The 15,931-nt window shown below is 42.2% G+C and overlaps 1 protein-coding gene across 1 annotated transcript in view; it reads right to left on the reverse strand.

Annotated features, from left to right (window-relative positions):
• Nckap1l (NCK associated protein 1 like) overlaps positions 1 to 15,931 on the reverse strand; it is a 47,456-nt gene that overhangs the window by 23,213 nt on the left and 8,312 nt on the right. Inside the window, exons 4-17 of the mRNA XM_028874399.2 lie at positions 15,691 to 15,747; positions 14,335 to 14,477; positions 12,953 to 13,043; positions 12,715 to 12,852; positions 10,966 to 11,014; positions 10,718 to 10,874; positions 4,330 to 4,386; positions 3,950 to 4,046; positions 2,896 to 3,005; positions 2,612 to 2,744; positions 2,194 to 2,275; positions 1,955 to 2,013; positions 1,603 to 1,748; positions 109 to 241 (exon numbers count right to left, since the gene is read on the reverse strand). Of these exons, the coding sequence (XP_028730232.1) occupies positions 109 to 241; positions 1,603 to 1,748; positions 1,955 to 2,013; positions 2,194 to 2,275; positions 2,612 to 2,744; positions 2,896 to 3,005; positions 3,950 to 4,046; positions 4,330 to 4,386; positions 10,718 to 10,874; positions 10,966 to 11,014; positions 12,715 to 12,852; positions 12,953 to 13,043; positions 14,335 to 14,477; positions 15,691 to 15,747 (1,452 nt within the window). The remainder of the gene's footprint in view (positions 1 to 108; positions 242 to 1,602; positions 1,749 to 1,954; positions 2,014 to 2,193; positions 2,276 to 2,611; positions 2,745 to 2,895; positions 3,006 to 3,949; positions 4,047 to 4,329; positions 4,387 to 10,717; positions 10,875 to 10,965; positions 11,015 to 12,714; positions 12,853 to 12,952; positions 13,044 to 14,334; positions 14,478 to 15,690; positions 15,748 to 15,931) is intronic.

Below are 15,931 nucleotides of genomic sequence, written 5' to 3' on the forward strand. Positions count from 1 at the left end.
TTCCTGTTCTCTTCCTAGGATCAAAACCAACCCCAGGAACTGTGTTCTGAGAAACAAAGAAGAGACATGACTAGAGAGATGTTAGAACTTGAGAGATAGGATATCCACCTCCTCCGGGCACATTTCATGAGTGCAGTGGACAAAATGAGCACAAATCAGGGGGAATGCGATGGTGTATCGAAGCATGGAAGGTTCCTCCAGGGTCATGGCAAACATCTTCTCAAAGGTACGGAGATGAAAGCTGCAAAGAAAGAAGATTGAAAACAAGGATTTAGAACCAGACCCTTTCAAAATTTTTCTTCTATTTGCACTCCCTCCTACTTTCTATCCTATAGGTAGAAGGGAACCAAAGAATCCTAACCTTTCCAGGGTCTTACAATGGCTCCCAGGGCAGCAAAATGATATCCTTCCATTTCCTGGACAAAATTCACATTTCTTCCCTGGCAATCATTGCCTGGTTCAGGCCATCCCCTCTAATTCAGAAGTTCCAAATTCACATTCCCTTCAAAAAATGATGCTTGGGCTCCAGAAAACCTACTTAGATTAATTGCATGAGACTTGCCTTTCCCTCAGAAGCACTATGTTTATGTGTGTTTAGCATGTGTGTGTTATAGCTCTCCATTTCTATAGATTGCAAAGAGCAGACATGACAATCATGTTCCCCCCCACACATCCTTCAAGGAGTAGAGTTACACATCATATTGGTCAACTAATCATTGCCAAGTGTCATCTGTGGAAGACAATTAAGTATTCATTCTCCAACAATCCTATTCTCCAGCCCTCTCAACTATTTCTTATTTTCCCAACACTAAACTTCCATAACATTCATGTTTCTTTTCTTTTATTTTATTTTGGGTTTTTGAGACAAGTTCTTTTGGGACTCACTGGATAGCCTAGCCTGGCCTAAAACTCATAGCAATCCTCCTCAGATAGGCTTCCAAGTACTCATATTTCTTTGTTTTTTGGAGACAGTTTCCTTGTAGCCCAAAAACAAGTAAGTAGCCAAGGATGACCTTGAATTCCTGATCATCCTTTCCATAGTTTCCAAGTACTGAGATTATAGATATCTGCCACCACACCTGGTTTTATGTCTTTTAAATCTCAATGTTATGACGGGAGAGATGGCTAAGTGGTTCAGAACGTTTACTGGGTTCCAGAGGACCCAGGTTCAGTTCCCAGAATGCAAAGCAGTTGGCTCACAAACATCTGTAACTCCAGCTCCAGGCAACCCAGTGTCTTCCTCCATCCTTTGTGGGTACCCACATGTAAGTGGCATACACAGAGAGACATACATTCATACCCACAAATGAAAATAAACCTTTAAAATTATATGTCCTAAAAATTCAAAAGAACAAAATAAAAAAAAAAAAAAACCTTAAAAAGGTAACAAGAGAACTTGGAACACATCCTTTTAGTCCCAGAACTTGGGAGGCAGAGGCAAGCAGATCTCTAAGTTCGAGGCCAGCCTGGTCTACAGAGTGAGTTCCAGGACAGCCAAGGCTACACAGAGAAACCTTGTCTCGAAAAACAAACACAAACAACAATAACAACAACAACAACAAAAACAGAAATAAAATGGACTGATAATTGACCAAGACATACCAGAAAATAGAAAGGTCAGAGGTTTCCACCAGCATTTGCTCTACTGAGTCCAGCATCTGGGAGTGAAAGATGATGAGGTTCATGACCTTGGCTAGGTCAGGGTTCTCATGTAGGTGCAAAGGTGCCTTCAACACACTGGTATATGCCTGTGATTGGAAAGAAAACAAGATAAATGGGATGAAGCTGAGCCTTGGGGCTATAATCTGTTCTCAGTGTGTTGTGTCCTGTCTAGTCAGCAGTTTTCAAGGATTACTTAGTCTCTGAAGCAGAGTTTAAGAGATTAAAATGGGGGAGAGACTTGTGGAAGAGGAGGAACCTGAGGATGGGGGCTACCACAAGACAAAAGCCTTACCTGTAGGCGGAACCAATCCAGCCTCAATCCAGAAAAGTCAAATTTCTCTTCATTATCAACTATAAAAAAAGAAGCAAATGTAAAAGAAAATGATAAAACAGCACCTAGTACCTGGCTACACAGAATGGCAGGCCCATTCAGAGTTTTCTTACCCAGTGCTCTGGCTGACAGACCAATATTTCCAGAAAAACTTTATTAGCCCTCGTAAGTGCCCTGACACCTTCACTCCTTCCAGTTACCTTGCTTGAGATTCAGAGAGGACAGGGTGCTAACAAACGAAGACATGATGACAGACTCCTCCTCTGGACACACAGATAGGTTCTAAAAGAGAAGTAGGAGGTACTGTCAGTGCTCACAAGTTCCACAGGATGGAAAGTACAACCTCGGGCTCAGTCAGCCTGTGAAGGTAGATCTGCTGGCCTCCCAAAACAGAAAAGGAACAGACAACACTGCCCGGGATCCCTGCCATGTGGACTCCAACTTCTCTTCATTTTTCTCTCTTCTTGCTTAGGGGGAAAAATCTGCTGAGTTTATTCATCTTTAGTGTACAGCAGCTTTTTGACACCCAAACTACAATCATTCAGTCAGAGTGGCTCCAGAAGGAAAAATTACCAGATATCATGCTGGAATCTCCAAAGTGTCATCAGTAGGACATACCTGAATGATGTCACTGAGCACAAGGACATCAAACCTGGCCAGGTACTGAACATGGTACTGCTGAATCACTTGGATGTGTCGTCGAACCAGAGCCCTGATCTCCTCCAGCAGGAAGAGGAGCTCTGCAATGCTCCTGTAAAGATAAGGACAAGGATAGACATCAACAAAACCATGAAGGAAGACACACAGCCATACAAAGCAGGGATTGAAATGCTCCGGATCATTTGATGTCCCCTTGCCCCCCATCCCCCAGTCTAAGGACAGGTTCTTAAGCAAATACTAACGAGTCAGAATAGTCTTCAGGTGTCTTAGTCTTGGTAACATTTTCTGTATGACGAACCAGCCAAGTGACCTCATCACGAATGAAAGACAGGGCCATGAAAGCAAAAAGGGCCTAAGAGAGAACAAAGCCTATTAGAATTTTCTACTTAAAAATGGATTTCAGTGTGGGCTAAAAAAAAAAAAAAGTTGATAGAGTGCTTATCTATCAGGTACAAGGCTCTGGGTTCAATCCCCAGAACAGGAAAGAAAATGGGTTTTAAACACAGAGAAAACTATTGAAATAATCTATATGTGGTGTAATTATGTAGCCATACCAATAGCATCTAGAAACAGGCACACAGAAAACTGAACCATATGACACAGAACCAGACACACACATGTTGGGCCTGGCTCATAGTCAATACTCCTCCCTCCCCATAAAACTAAATTTTAGAAATATTTTATGGGTATTTATATGACTTAAAACAGAAAGCAAGTTCTGTCATCAATTAGTTCACACTCAAACAGAAGATAGGCCAAGTCTACAAATAGCTGTACTATGGTGGTGCCAAGGGAAAACACAAAACATTTGGATACTCTGAGAGTATCAGCACAGACACATACAAACTGATCACAAGAGACTCAGAAAGGGGGCAGGAGAGACAGTTCCATTGGTAAAGTGCTTGTCATGAAAGCATGAGGTTCTGAGTTCAGTCCCCAGACCCCATGTAAAAAGAAGCCATGCACGGTGGCACGCACTCCTAACCCCAGTGATCAGACTTCCAGATCCCTGAACTCACTGGTCAATCAGCCTTGCCTAATGCATGAGCCTCAGGCCAGTGAAAGACTGTCTCAAAAAAACAAGGTGGACAGCTTCTAAAGAACAGTACCTGAGATTGTCCTCTGACCTCCACACTCATATATGCTAATATGCACGTACACACACACACACACACACACACACACACACACACACACACACGGGGGGGGGGGGGTTGGAAATGCAGTATCTCATAAATGCTAAGTCAGCACCCACACAGTCATTGGTCACTATCCCTCCCCCAACATTTCTCTTGCCTTAGGACCCAGCAGGCCTGGTTCATCATTTAACACAGTCTCCAACTCCTTCACAGCTATCCGAAGAAACTGCCGACGCTGACAGTGAAACTGGCCACTGAGGGAGGAAAATGGAAAGTGGAGAATAGTGTCTTTCCCTCCCTCACAAGTTCCCCAGAAGTAGTGCAGAAGAGAGCTGCAGTTGGGGAGGCGTGTCAGGCAGAAGGAAGGTTCAGTGCTAAACTCAAACTTGGAGAGAAAATACAAGCATCTGTGGGGCTGCAAGAAGTTCTTGGGGGTGAGGACACAAGTCTGTACAGAAACAAGTCTGTGCTGAAGTGAAAACAAAAGTCTGGGGAGATTCCTATCCCAGCCCCTCCGAGCCCATGTCCCAACTGTACCTGTTTGCAATGGCATGCTCCTTGCTCTCCTTGACGTCTGCCACTCGCTTACTGTACCTGGAATGGACATGTCAAGCACAGCAGGGCGTCATGCCACCAGTTAGTAAGTACAGGCGCCCTAACCAGCAGGACCTTCACCCACTCTTCTCACCCTATACAAACAAGACTCAGCTTAGAGACCATCCTGCTCTACGCTTCATTCTGCAAAGACAATCACTACAGGAACCAAGCCAGGTTGTGATAATGCATGCCTGTCATCCCAGCACTCAGGAGGCAGAGCAGGAAATTCATGGGCTTAAGGCCAGCCAGGGATATATACAGAGAATCTGTCAAAAGAAAAATTTTTTAAAAAGGAGGGTACGGGAGTTAGGAGAAGAAAGGGTAAAGTAGGAAGAAAGAAGAGACAAGGAGAGGAGACAGTACACCACCATGGGAAGGAAACGACGTGTAGTGGTGAGCTGGGTTCCACCTTTCTCACACTGCACTCTGCTGGATACCTTCCTGTCAACCACTCTTCCAAATTTGATTAGGATGAGGAAGGGAGTCATACATACCACCCCTGTTTGTAAGTAAAATGTCACCACCATCCCCACTCCCTCCCCTGCTTACCCCAGGCCCCACCCACTTTATCTTGGTATTTAGCTCACCAATTATCTGTCAGTTTTTATCTCCCTCTCTGTTGGCTCCTCTTGCAACAAACAAGTTCAAAGCCTCTCTTATTCTGGAAACCCTCACTTGACCCCAACACCCTGAACTTCACCCATTCTCCCACATCACCAGCTCCTCCAAGACACACTCCTTTCCCTCTTCACCGTTCACTGACCCTTCCCATCTCACAAGGCCTTCAACACTGAACAATCTGTTCCTCTGAGGTCAATGTGAACTTCTGAATCACCAAATTAAATAACCTTTTTCATTGCTGTGGTTCATCTGCAATATTTGACCATATCTTTTTTTTTTCTGTTAGAGACCTGCACCCAGAATCCCACACTAAATGGCCTCTGCCCTCTGCAACTCTTGCTGTCTTCATTCATCCTGTCAGCTGTGGCCACAGCAACGGGGAGATTTTATAACCTCTCATTTCCCTTCTCCAAGCCTCTCCCTTTATTGAACTTAGCATAAAAACTAAAGGCATTTGGAATTGAAAACTATCTTAATTAAATCAGGATTCAACTCTACAGCACTGCTTATAATTGTTTCAACCTCCATCCAGTACAGGGAAAGACACAAGATTAAGAATAAAAAAAAAATCTAGAATTATTTCATATTCTCACCTCTCACTAACTGTGGGACATTCAGACTGAGCCTCCTGTCATCTTATTTACATACATACATAGTATGTCTGTGCATATATATATATATATATATATATATATATATATATATTTAAGTTATCATAAAGATCATAGAACGTCCTGAACTATATCATACATATTAGCTGCTGTCCTTAGTGACAGGAACCAAACAGCTTTTTCTATCTCACCAGAAAACTTCATATATACATTCCTACTTCCTGTAACTTCTGTTAAAGATTCCTTCTCTCTTAACTTTGGAAATGCATTCTTCTATGTTGTTATTTCTTTGTTCTTTTGTGGAGGTCAGAGTACAGTGTTTAGGAGAAGGTTTTCTCCTTGCACCATGTGGCTTCCAAGGATGGAACTCAGGTTGTCAGGCTGGTGACAAGTGCTGAGCTGTCTCACTAGTCCTTTGGCAACCTTTTTAAAACAAGAATCCTAATCAGTTTAATCAGTTGTTGAACTAGTATTCTCATTACTATGTTTCTGTTTGTTTCTTTTCAGCGCAGAGGATTAAACTCTAAGATCTTGCACAAGCTAGGCAAGCCTTCTACCTCTAAGTCATAGTCCTACCCCTTAATATATTGTAACTAAGACAACCAGTGGGGGGCAGAATTTGGTAAAAAGCTATTATTAATATACAGGCTGGGAATATAGCTCAGAGGTAGAATGCTTGCCTAGGATGTGCAAAACCCTGGGTTTGATCTCTAGCTTGTGAGTGGGGAAGAGAAAGAAAAGTTTGAAGTGTGTTGCCCTCCACATCCAGAACTTACCCTACAGAAACATTTGAGTATGTTCACAAAAATATGTCAATGGATAATCTCTAAAGTATTTGTTTAACTTGAGAGGCAGAGGCAAGGAATCTCCCTGTGTTCAAGGCCAGCCTGGTCTACAGAGTGTTCCAGGATATCCAGAATACATAAAGAGACCTCATATAAAAAAACAAAAACAAAAAAACATTCAAACAAACAGAATTTGTTTAAAATGATCTTTTTAAATGGAAACAGTTCAAACGTCCATCAACAGGAAATTAAGGAGCTACACAAGCCTGCTCTTCAAGCTTGGTGACCTCTGATCCCTGAAACACAGGTAAAGGTGGAAGGAGAGGGCAGACTCCCAAAACTGTCTTCTGACCTCCACTCTGAAAGCTCCTTGCATCCCCCCATCAGATACACATACACACAATAGGAAATTCAAGCCCTTTATTCCCAGTATTCAGGAGGCAAAGGTAGGCACAGCTTTGTGAGTTCAAGACCATCCTGGTATACATAGGGAATTTCAGGCCAGCCAGAGCTCCATAGTGAGACCCTGTCTCAAAAAAATATGTGTGTGTGTGTGTGTGTGTGTGTGAGAGAGAGAGAGAGAGAGAGAGAGAGAGAGAGAGAGAGAGAGAGAGAGAGAGACTGCGTAAATGTTATACATAATGAAAGTTTATTCAAATTTTTTAAATTTATTTTATTTTATGTGTATGGATGTTTTGCCTGCATGTATGTCTGCATACCACATGTGTGTGTAATGCGCAAAGAGACCAGAAATGTCAGATACCATGAAACTGGAGGTACAAATGGTTGTAGCTACAATATGGGTGCTAGGAATTGAATCCAGGTCTCTAGAAGAACAGCGAGTGCTCTTAACCACTGAGTCATCTCTCCAGCCCCTCAACTATTAAAAAGAGTAAGACTCAGGCAGGTGTTGTGGCTCATGCCTGAATCCTAGTATACTGAGACTGAGGCAGGAGGATTGCAGCAAGTCTGAAGCTAGCCTGAGCTACAAAGTCAGACCTACATCAAGGAAACAACAAAAAAGAAAAAGTCTCTATAAACTGATATTCAAAGATAACTAAAATATAGTAATAATTTAATAGATCTGTAAATATAATGTAAAATGTAGAGCCAATGCTTTTCCAAAACTTCTTACATAATGTTGAAAATGCATGCATACTTCTGTATATGTACACACACACACACATACATACATACATACATACATACATACATACACACATACATACACACACACCTGTAGCACACACATCAAACCATTCTGAGAGGTGAGCTATGGTGATTTTTATTTGTATTCAAATGTTATTTGTATGTTAATAAATAAAGTTGCCCAGGGGTCAGAGCTATTAGCAAGCCATAGGAAAGCAGGGCAGTGGTGGCGTATGCTTGTAATCCCAACACTCGGTAGGCAGAGCTAGGTAAGTCTCTGTGTGTTCAGGGATACAGCCAGTATTGGATACACATGCCTTTAATCTCAATACCAATCAATAGAAAACCTGGAGGTCTATACAGACAGGCCGTGACGAGGCAGTCATGTGGTTGGGTTTACAACCAATGAGAAGGCAGAACAGAAACACTATAAAAAGACAGACACACAGGAAGTAGCTCTGGTTCGGAGAGGTAAGACCACCACAGGAGGAAAGGTAAGGTCTTAGCTCTTAGCTCTGACCTCTTGGCTTTCTTCTTTGCATTGGTTCTGTGTTTCTTATTTAATAAGACAGTTGGTTACACCTACAGTGAGCCTTCATTTTTTTCACATTTCCAGGTGCAGTATTTGCCACCAGAAATAAAAATAGGTAAACCCACCCTTCCCTTAATCCCACACCTTCCTCCTCCTCCTCTTGTAACTCCATTCTCCCTTCACAGCGACACTGAGTTAATTTTTTATCTCCCATTACTCCTAAACCTACTGAAACCAACTTTCAACCTCACCACTCTATTGATGTTGTTCACAGGACACAAAGATGACCTCTGTAGTGAAATCCAGTGAACTTTTCCAACCCTCATGCTGTTTGTTCTCTTTACATCGTCTAGCAGATGATGACAGGTCCTTCCATCTTGCCATGCTTTCTTCCAGTGGCTTGATTTTTCTCCTCAATGTCCATCGTGGATTTTCCTGCCTCTGCTTGACCCTTAAATATCAGTGTTCTCAAAAGTTTTGTCCCCGATCTTCTTCTTAAACAATCACACTCATTCATTCTCAGGGCTTTGATTACCATGTCACCAGTTGTCATCTAGTCCAGATAGTATGACTAGTTACTGAATCACATAGCAAGAGGCCTGACATATATAACCTGTATGTCCTACAGACATTTCCAATTCAGTCTGTTCAAAAATGAATCCAGAGGGCTGGAGCAATGGCTCAGCAGTAAAGAGCACTTTTTGGGGTTCCAGCCCCCACATAGAGGCTCACAACCATCTCCAGGTCCTGTCAAGAGGATCTGACACTCTCTTCTGGCCTCCAAGAGCACTGCACACACATGGTACACAGACACATATTCAAGTAAAACATTAATACACATAAAACAAAAATAAACTAAAAGTCTAAAAATAAAAAATTGAATCACAGTCTTTCCCCACACTTACTGTAGCTCTCATGTCTCTACCCTAAGGAATACCAGATGCCCATTCCAGAGATCTTGACATCCTCAATTTTTCCTAATTTACTAAATTAATCCCTGCCTCTAGCTTTACCCATCTAATCTTTTTCCCCTGGAGCAGTAATCTTCTCTAAAATGCAAATCTGATCCTTTCAACTGCCTCGTTTGAATTCATTCGATGACTCTGCATTCTCTTGAGCACAGATTTAAACTCTAAGGCACAGCTTATAACATCCCAATTCACTGCTCCAAAACCAACTTTTACAGCCCCACCTTTGTAACCCACGCTGTCCCAGCACTGAGCAACTTGAACCTCTGAACACATTGTTCTCTTGCCTCAAAGGCTGTGAACTTCAAGCTAGATATGGTGGCAAACACCTGATAATGCCAGCATTCAGGAACCAGGAAGATCTCTGTGAATTTGAGGTTAGCCTGGTCTACACAGTAAGTTCCAGGACATCCAAGGCTATGTAGAGAAATCCTGTCTTCAAATACAGGGGCGGGAGAGAGAGAGAATGAAAAGGGGAGAGAGCTGAGTTTCTTTACGGCAACTATCTAACTCGTGTCTGCCTGTGTCCTGTTTTCTTTAGATCCTTCAAAGCCAGTACAAATGCCCTTAATGCCCTTACTGCTTACACAGCACTTTGTATTTACACACCACAACCCCCACTCTATCACAAGTTTGCCTATTTTCCAACAATTTGTAAACTTTTATTTTTTTAAGCTTAAGGACAATTTTAGGGTCTAAGAGAAGAAGAAGGGGGAGGGGAACAAGTCAGGCAAGCTGTAAATCTCAGCAGCTACAGGGAGGAAAACAGAAACAGAGAGAACCAGACCATTTGTGTTAGAGCAGAAGTCAGACACACAGTGGACAATCAACCTAATCACAAATAGGGTGAGAGTAAACTTCAGGGAAATCGTAAGAAAGCTCACAGTGTTAGGGAAAGCACATTTAAAACAGAAAAGAAAAAGCTAAGCTTTTCTGAGTAATTCAGAAGCTGCTACCTTTTATTTTAATAAGGTCTCACTATATAGCCTATGTTGATCTTCCTGCCTCAGATGCTGAGTGCTGGGGTTACTGGTGTGTGCCACCAAACTCAGCTTAATACATTAGAAAAAAAATCAAGTGCATAATACAATGTACCAGATCTTTTTCCATATGCTGTACACATGGGAACTCTTCAGAACACTATGAGGTCATAGATACAACTTCATTCTGTTGTGGTTTGGTATTTTGTTTGTGCCTACTTGATTTTGTTTTGGTTTTGAAATAGGGTCTTTTGTAGTCCAAACTGGCCTGTAAATCACTGTGGAGCAAGCAAAAGGGCCAACCTTAAATTCTTGGTCCTCCTGCCTCCACCTCCCTGAGTGCTGGGATCAGGGTATACCACCACAACCAGATGGAAGGTATTGCTTTATTCACATTTTACAGATGAGGAAATTAAGCCAATGGAATGGAGAAATTAAGTAACCTACCTAGAGCTAGTCACAGAGCTAGAAAGTGGCTCAGCTTGAATTCAAATCAGGCAGTCTGGCCTCACAATATCTTAGTAACCTTTCTATCCCTAATATCCAGTGAGGCACCAACAAAGAAAAGGTGTTTGATAATATTTCAAAGTTAGAATTACCCATGACCACTCATACTTTGGAAAAAGGGATATTAATGAGGCTATACCTCCCAAAAGATCAGTTTGACTTGCAAACCACTTACCCTTTCAAACTACTGAAGAGGTCCTCAGTGACCTTGTGCACTTGCAGCACATCCTCCCGGATGAGGGTGATGTACAGGGAGCCCTGCAGACACAGCTTCCACAGCTGTTGGCACTGGCTGTTGGAGTTGAGGCACCCATGACAAAGAAGAAACCCAACTGCAAGTGAATAAGAACCAGAGGGAGGCTTTTAGATAGCACACTTCTGGGAGTGCCACCCTGCCCTTTCCCAGCTGCTCCCACAACTTACTTACGATCCATCGCTCCATCACTTCCACAGACAGATACTCGCAGGCCATCTACAAGAAGCAGACAGAGAGGACCAAGTAGCTGTTTAGGACTTCTAAAGAAAGGACAGAGCCAGCAAGACGGTTCAACAGGTACAGGAGACAGCTACCAACCTGACAACCTGAGTTTAATGCACAGAACCCACTGATCTCCGAAAGTTGTCCTCTGACCTCTGTACTTGTACTCCACCCACATAAATGCAATTTAAAGTTTTCTAAATAAAAGTCTGGAGGAACTCATGCCTAGCATGCACAGGGCCCAGGGCAAAATCCCCAGCTCTAAAAACAAAAACATTTCATTTACTGGAGTGGATTAAAGCACTTTGATGAGACAACAGCTAGGAAAGCTGTCATGAAGGAAAGGGAGCCCTGGAAGGGGACTGAGGGGCAAAGGACATAGTTGAGGAAAAGAACAAGGTTGAGCTGGAAGGAAGAACAAACAAAATGTATAGCATGACATCAATACTGAGATACTTTCAAAAAGCTTCAACTCGGGTTGGAGAGATGGCTCAGAGGTTAAGAGCAGTGCTTGTTCTTCCAAAGGTTCTGAATTCAATTCCCAGCAACCACATGGTGCCTCACAACCATCTATAATGAGATCTGGTGCCCTCTTCTGGCCTGCAGAAATATGTGCAGACAGAATACTGTATGCTTAAGAAATAAATAAATAAATCTTTAAAAAAAAAAAAAGCTTCAACTCAAAATCTCAATTTCTTTCTCCATTGTGTTCTCTAATCACACTTGAAGTGTAAACATTCATTTGGAACTTATCCATAACCTCTCAGCATCAGTTGTAAATTTGGGCACGTATACACGTTTATGCATATTCATGACATCACCTGTCTTCCTCAATCACTCTCTACTTTATGTTTCTGAGACAGAGTCTCTCATTGAACACAAAGCTCACAGCTGATTGGCTTAGCTGACCAGATGCTCCAAAGATGTGCCTGTCGCCACTCCCCAGTGCTGAGGTTACACACATAACACTGTGTCCAGCTTTTATACAGTTGCTAAGAATCTGAAGTCACATAGCAAAGCAATCATCTCCCACACCCCACTCCCACCCCACCCCCCATGTTTTTATTGGTTTTGGTCTTTTGAGACACATTCTTACCATATAGTCCTGGCTGGCCTCAAACTTGTGGCAGTCCTCCCACTTCTTCCTGCCAAGTGCTGAGATTACAGGATACACCACTATGCCCTGACATCAGTTGCATTTCTATGGCATATCTTCCTTTCAAGACTATAAATTCTTTGAAGGAAGGCACCAGTCTCATCATAGATGAGTAACATTTATTAGTCAATTGACTCCTAATGCAAATTCCCTCTTATGCCTAATGACTCCTTTTCTTTTTTGTTTGAATTTTGAGTCAAAGTCTTACTATAGCCTTGGCTGGCTGGGTACTTGTTATGTAAGCAGGGCTGTCTATGGCCACATAACAGTCTCCCAAGAGTCAGGGTCACAAGTATATGTGCCACCACACCACACTAACTCAGTTTCATCCATTTGTTAATTCAGCACATACTGACTGGTTCAATCAGAAGCACAAAATTAGTAATGACTTTTTATCTTAAGAAGAGACCAACCAAGAAGCAGGCCCTAGAAGAATGCTGAAACAGCCCTGGAGCTGATGTTTCCCGAAAGAAGCACCTTCTAGAGAGAGGGCCTTGGCAGAGAATTCCTCTCCTAACAGAAGGAAAGGGGAACTCACTGTGTCTGAATTGGCAGGGTTAATCATGGCTGGGGGGCTGCTGATGAGGCTTAGAAGCTGGGCACTGCGCCACTGCTCAGCACCCTGGTTCCTCCGAACAAAGAGGAAGTGCAGAGAGAGGAGGGCCCCACTCACAGCCTGTAAAAAAAAATAAAAAAAAAAAAAAAAAAATCCTTAATGTCAAAGATGGGATGAATGCTTCTGCCTGGATGATTCTCCCCACTCTCAGGGAGCTCACCTTTGTGTGAGGTCCAAATTCTTCAGTCAGCTTCTTCAGAGGATGGTCATACTCTAATACCATCTGGCCCAGGCGAGCAAAACTGGGGTCACTGGAGGAAAGCAGAAGAGAGAGGAGTTATGGGCCTTTCCCTATATATGTAGGAGATGATGTATATGTGTACAGAGGCTGGCATTCCCTATCCCCTCCAAAGACAGATATGCTAATCTGTGAATTACATATACTAATGTCCAACTGTAGGCATACCAAGCTATGTTTAGAAATACTCACACAGGCCAGGCAGTGGTGGAACATGTTTTAATCCCAGAACTCAGAAGTCAGAGACAGGCAGATCTCTATGAGTTTGAGGCCAGCCTGGTCTAGAGAACAAGTTCTAGAACAGCCAGGGCTACCACAAAGAAAACCCTGTCTTGGAAAAAAAGAAAAGAAAGAAAAAGAAAAAGGAAGGAAGGAAGGAAGGAAGGAAGGAAAGAAAGAAAGATAAAAGAAAAGAAAAGAAAAAACTACATGGTTTTGGACAGACCCATGAAAGTTTCTCCCTTGTAGGCAGACAAGGCTGGATGCATAATAGCTAGTCTAATTTTGCTTTTGCTAGTCTGTATCAAACATGCCTGGAGCCAAATCTCTGAAAATCCCAAATGGGAGATAATCATCCAAAGCTTATCTATTAGATAAAGCTTGTACCAAGACACCCATACAGACATGGGGGAAGGTACGTCACACACAGGACATTGTTCTGTGTCTCACTTTTGCCTTTCCAGTCTTTATTTTTTTACCCTTTAAATACTTATATTGCATTAATAAATGAAGGACAGAATTGCAGATAATCCAACATCCATTTCTATTTGGTTTCCAAATATGCATTATCCTAATATGCATTATCTTACATTACTTACCTCTGATGGCTTAACCTTACTGGTATTAGTCCTACTGATACTAAAAAGAATTATCTTTGCCTTTTATAATAACCTGAGAAGCAAAGTGGAAGCCAGTCAAGGATTATAAATAGATCAGAGATAATGCAGAGTGGATAATCCACTGGCAGAGAGTCAACAGTTAACTATATATGAAAGTGTATCTTATTTTGCCTGGGACACAACATGGATTATAGGTTTTCATATGAGAAATCATGATATCAAGTTCCTTTGTCTCCATCCACTTCTTGCAGCACCACAGGTGAGGCTCTTTTTGTTTGTTTGGTTGGTTGGTTGGGTTTTGAGACAGGATTTCTCTGTGTAGCCCCACCTGTCCTGGAACTCATTCTATAGAGTAGGCTGGCTTCCAACTCAGAGATCCATCTGCCTCTGCCTCCCTGCTGGGATTAAAGGGGTGTGCCACCACCACCTGATACATGTGAAGTTCTTTATTTCCTCCTAAGTTACCTGTGCCCATGCAGCATCTCATGGGCACAGTTGTACATGCCAATGAGTATCCGGCGGTCCTCAATTCGTGACAAGAGTAAGATGACTGAGGTGTAAGTCACAATCAAGTCCAGGTAGCTCCGAGTGAAGTCAAAGTTGAGATTCTACAAGGAAATACATAGGAATCCCCAGATCAGTATTAACCTAGACCATCCTCTGCTTCTCCAACCATTCCCTACAGCACTCAATGTTTATTAGAATTAGAACCAATAGTATATGTTTTCAGAAGAAAATTGAAACAAAAGCAGGAGCTAAATATGAGCTCAAAATACTGGAGAACCTGGAGCCATGCACTAGTCCATAATCTCAGCTGCTCAGGAGACTGAGGCAGAAGAGTTACAAGTTTAAGGCCAGCTCAGACTATGGAGTAAGTTTCAGGCCAGCTTGAACAAATTAGTGAGACTCTCACAAAAGCATGGTGACACACACCCTTAAAACCAACACTTGGAAGGCAGAGACAGGTGGGTCTCTGAGTTTAAGGCCAGCCTGGTCTGCAGAGCAAGTTCCAGGACAGCCAGGGATACATAGAGAAACCATGTCTTGAGGGGGAAAAAAAAGTAGTGTTAAAAAATAAAAGTAGGAGCCAGGAAGTGGTGCACCCCTTTCATCCCAGCACTGGGAAAGCAGAAGCAGAAGGATCTCTGAGTTCGAAGCCAGCCTGGTCTACAGAGAGAGTTCTAGGACAGCCAAGGTTACACAGAGACACTATCTCAAAAAAAAAAAAGTAAGAATTTAAGTCAATAGTAGAGCTCTTACCTAGAATGCACAGGACCCTAGATTCAAAGCCCAGTATGAACAATAAACAAAAAAGGATACAAAGATACTAGGAAATAAGGTATTGTTGGGGGATTAAAGGAAATGAAATAAAAATATTGCTGTATAATTTTGTGTTATTTAAATTACATTGGTGATCTGCTCACTATTTAAAAGCATTTAACCTTAGCACATTTTTAAAAAGATTTACAGTACCTATGGCCATCAAAATGGCTCAGTAGGTAAAAAAACACTTGTTGCCAAGCCAAACTATCTAAATCTGACCCCTGAAACCCACATGGTAGAAAGAGAGAACTGACTGCCACAAATTTTCCTCTGACTTCCATACATGTGCTATGGCTCATGAATGCACACACCCTCTCACCTACATACACACAATAAATAAATACATATTTTAATTTTTTAAAAAAGAACCATAGTCCTGAGAAGGAACAAATAAATAATCATTTGTCCAATTCTGTCCCACACTTCCTTGTCTCAGTGTATGCTTGGTCTTTTCTTCAATTTTCTTCTATAATAGAAAAATGTTACAAAGGCTCTTACGATATCAAAATGGCACTGGCAGGCATCAATGGTGTTGAGAAGTTCGTATACATGATCCTGTGGGTAGAAGTGAAGAAGAAAATGAGTAAGAACAAGGTAATGTGAGCTACCAAGACAGGAAGTGATGACCTCCCTGGAGATCTACCTTAAGGAAGGGCATTATTCAAAAGAGGGAAGACTATCCTTCTCACAAGCTGTCAGTGACCTCCGTCAGGCTACCTGGCCACAGGTACAAGGCACT

The sequence above is a fragment of the Peromyscus leucopus genome, chromosome 20 (assembly GCF_004664715.2).
Source record: "Peromyscus leucopus breed LL Stock chromosome 20, UCI_PerLeu_2.1, whole genome shotgun sequence".
In the NCBI taxonomy this organism is placed as follows: Eukaryota; Metazoa; Chordata; class Mammalia; order Rodentia; family Cricetidae; genus Peromyscus; species Peromyscus leucopus.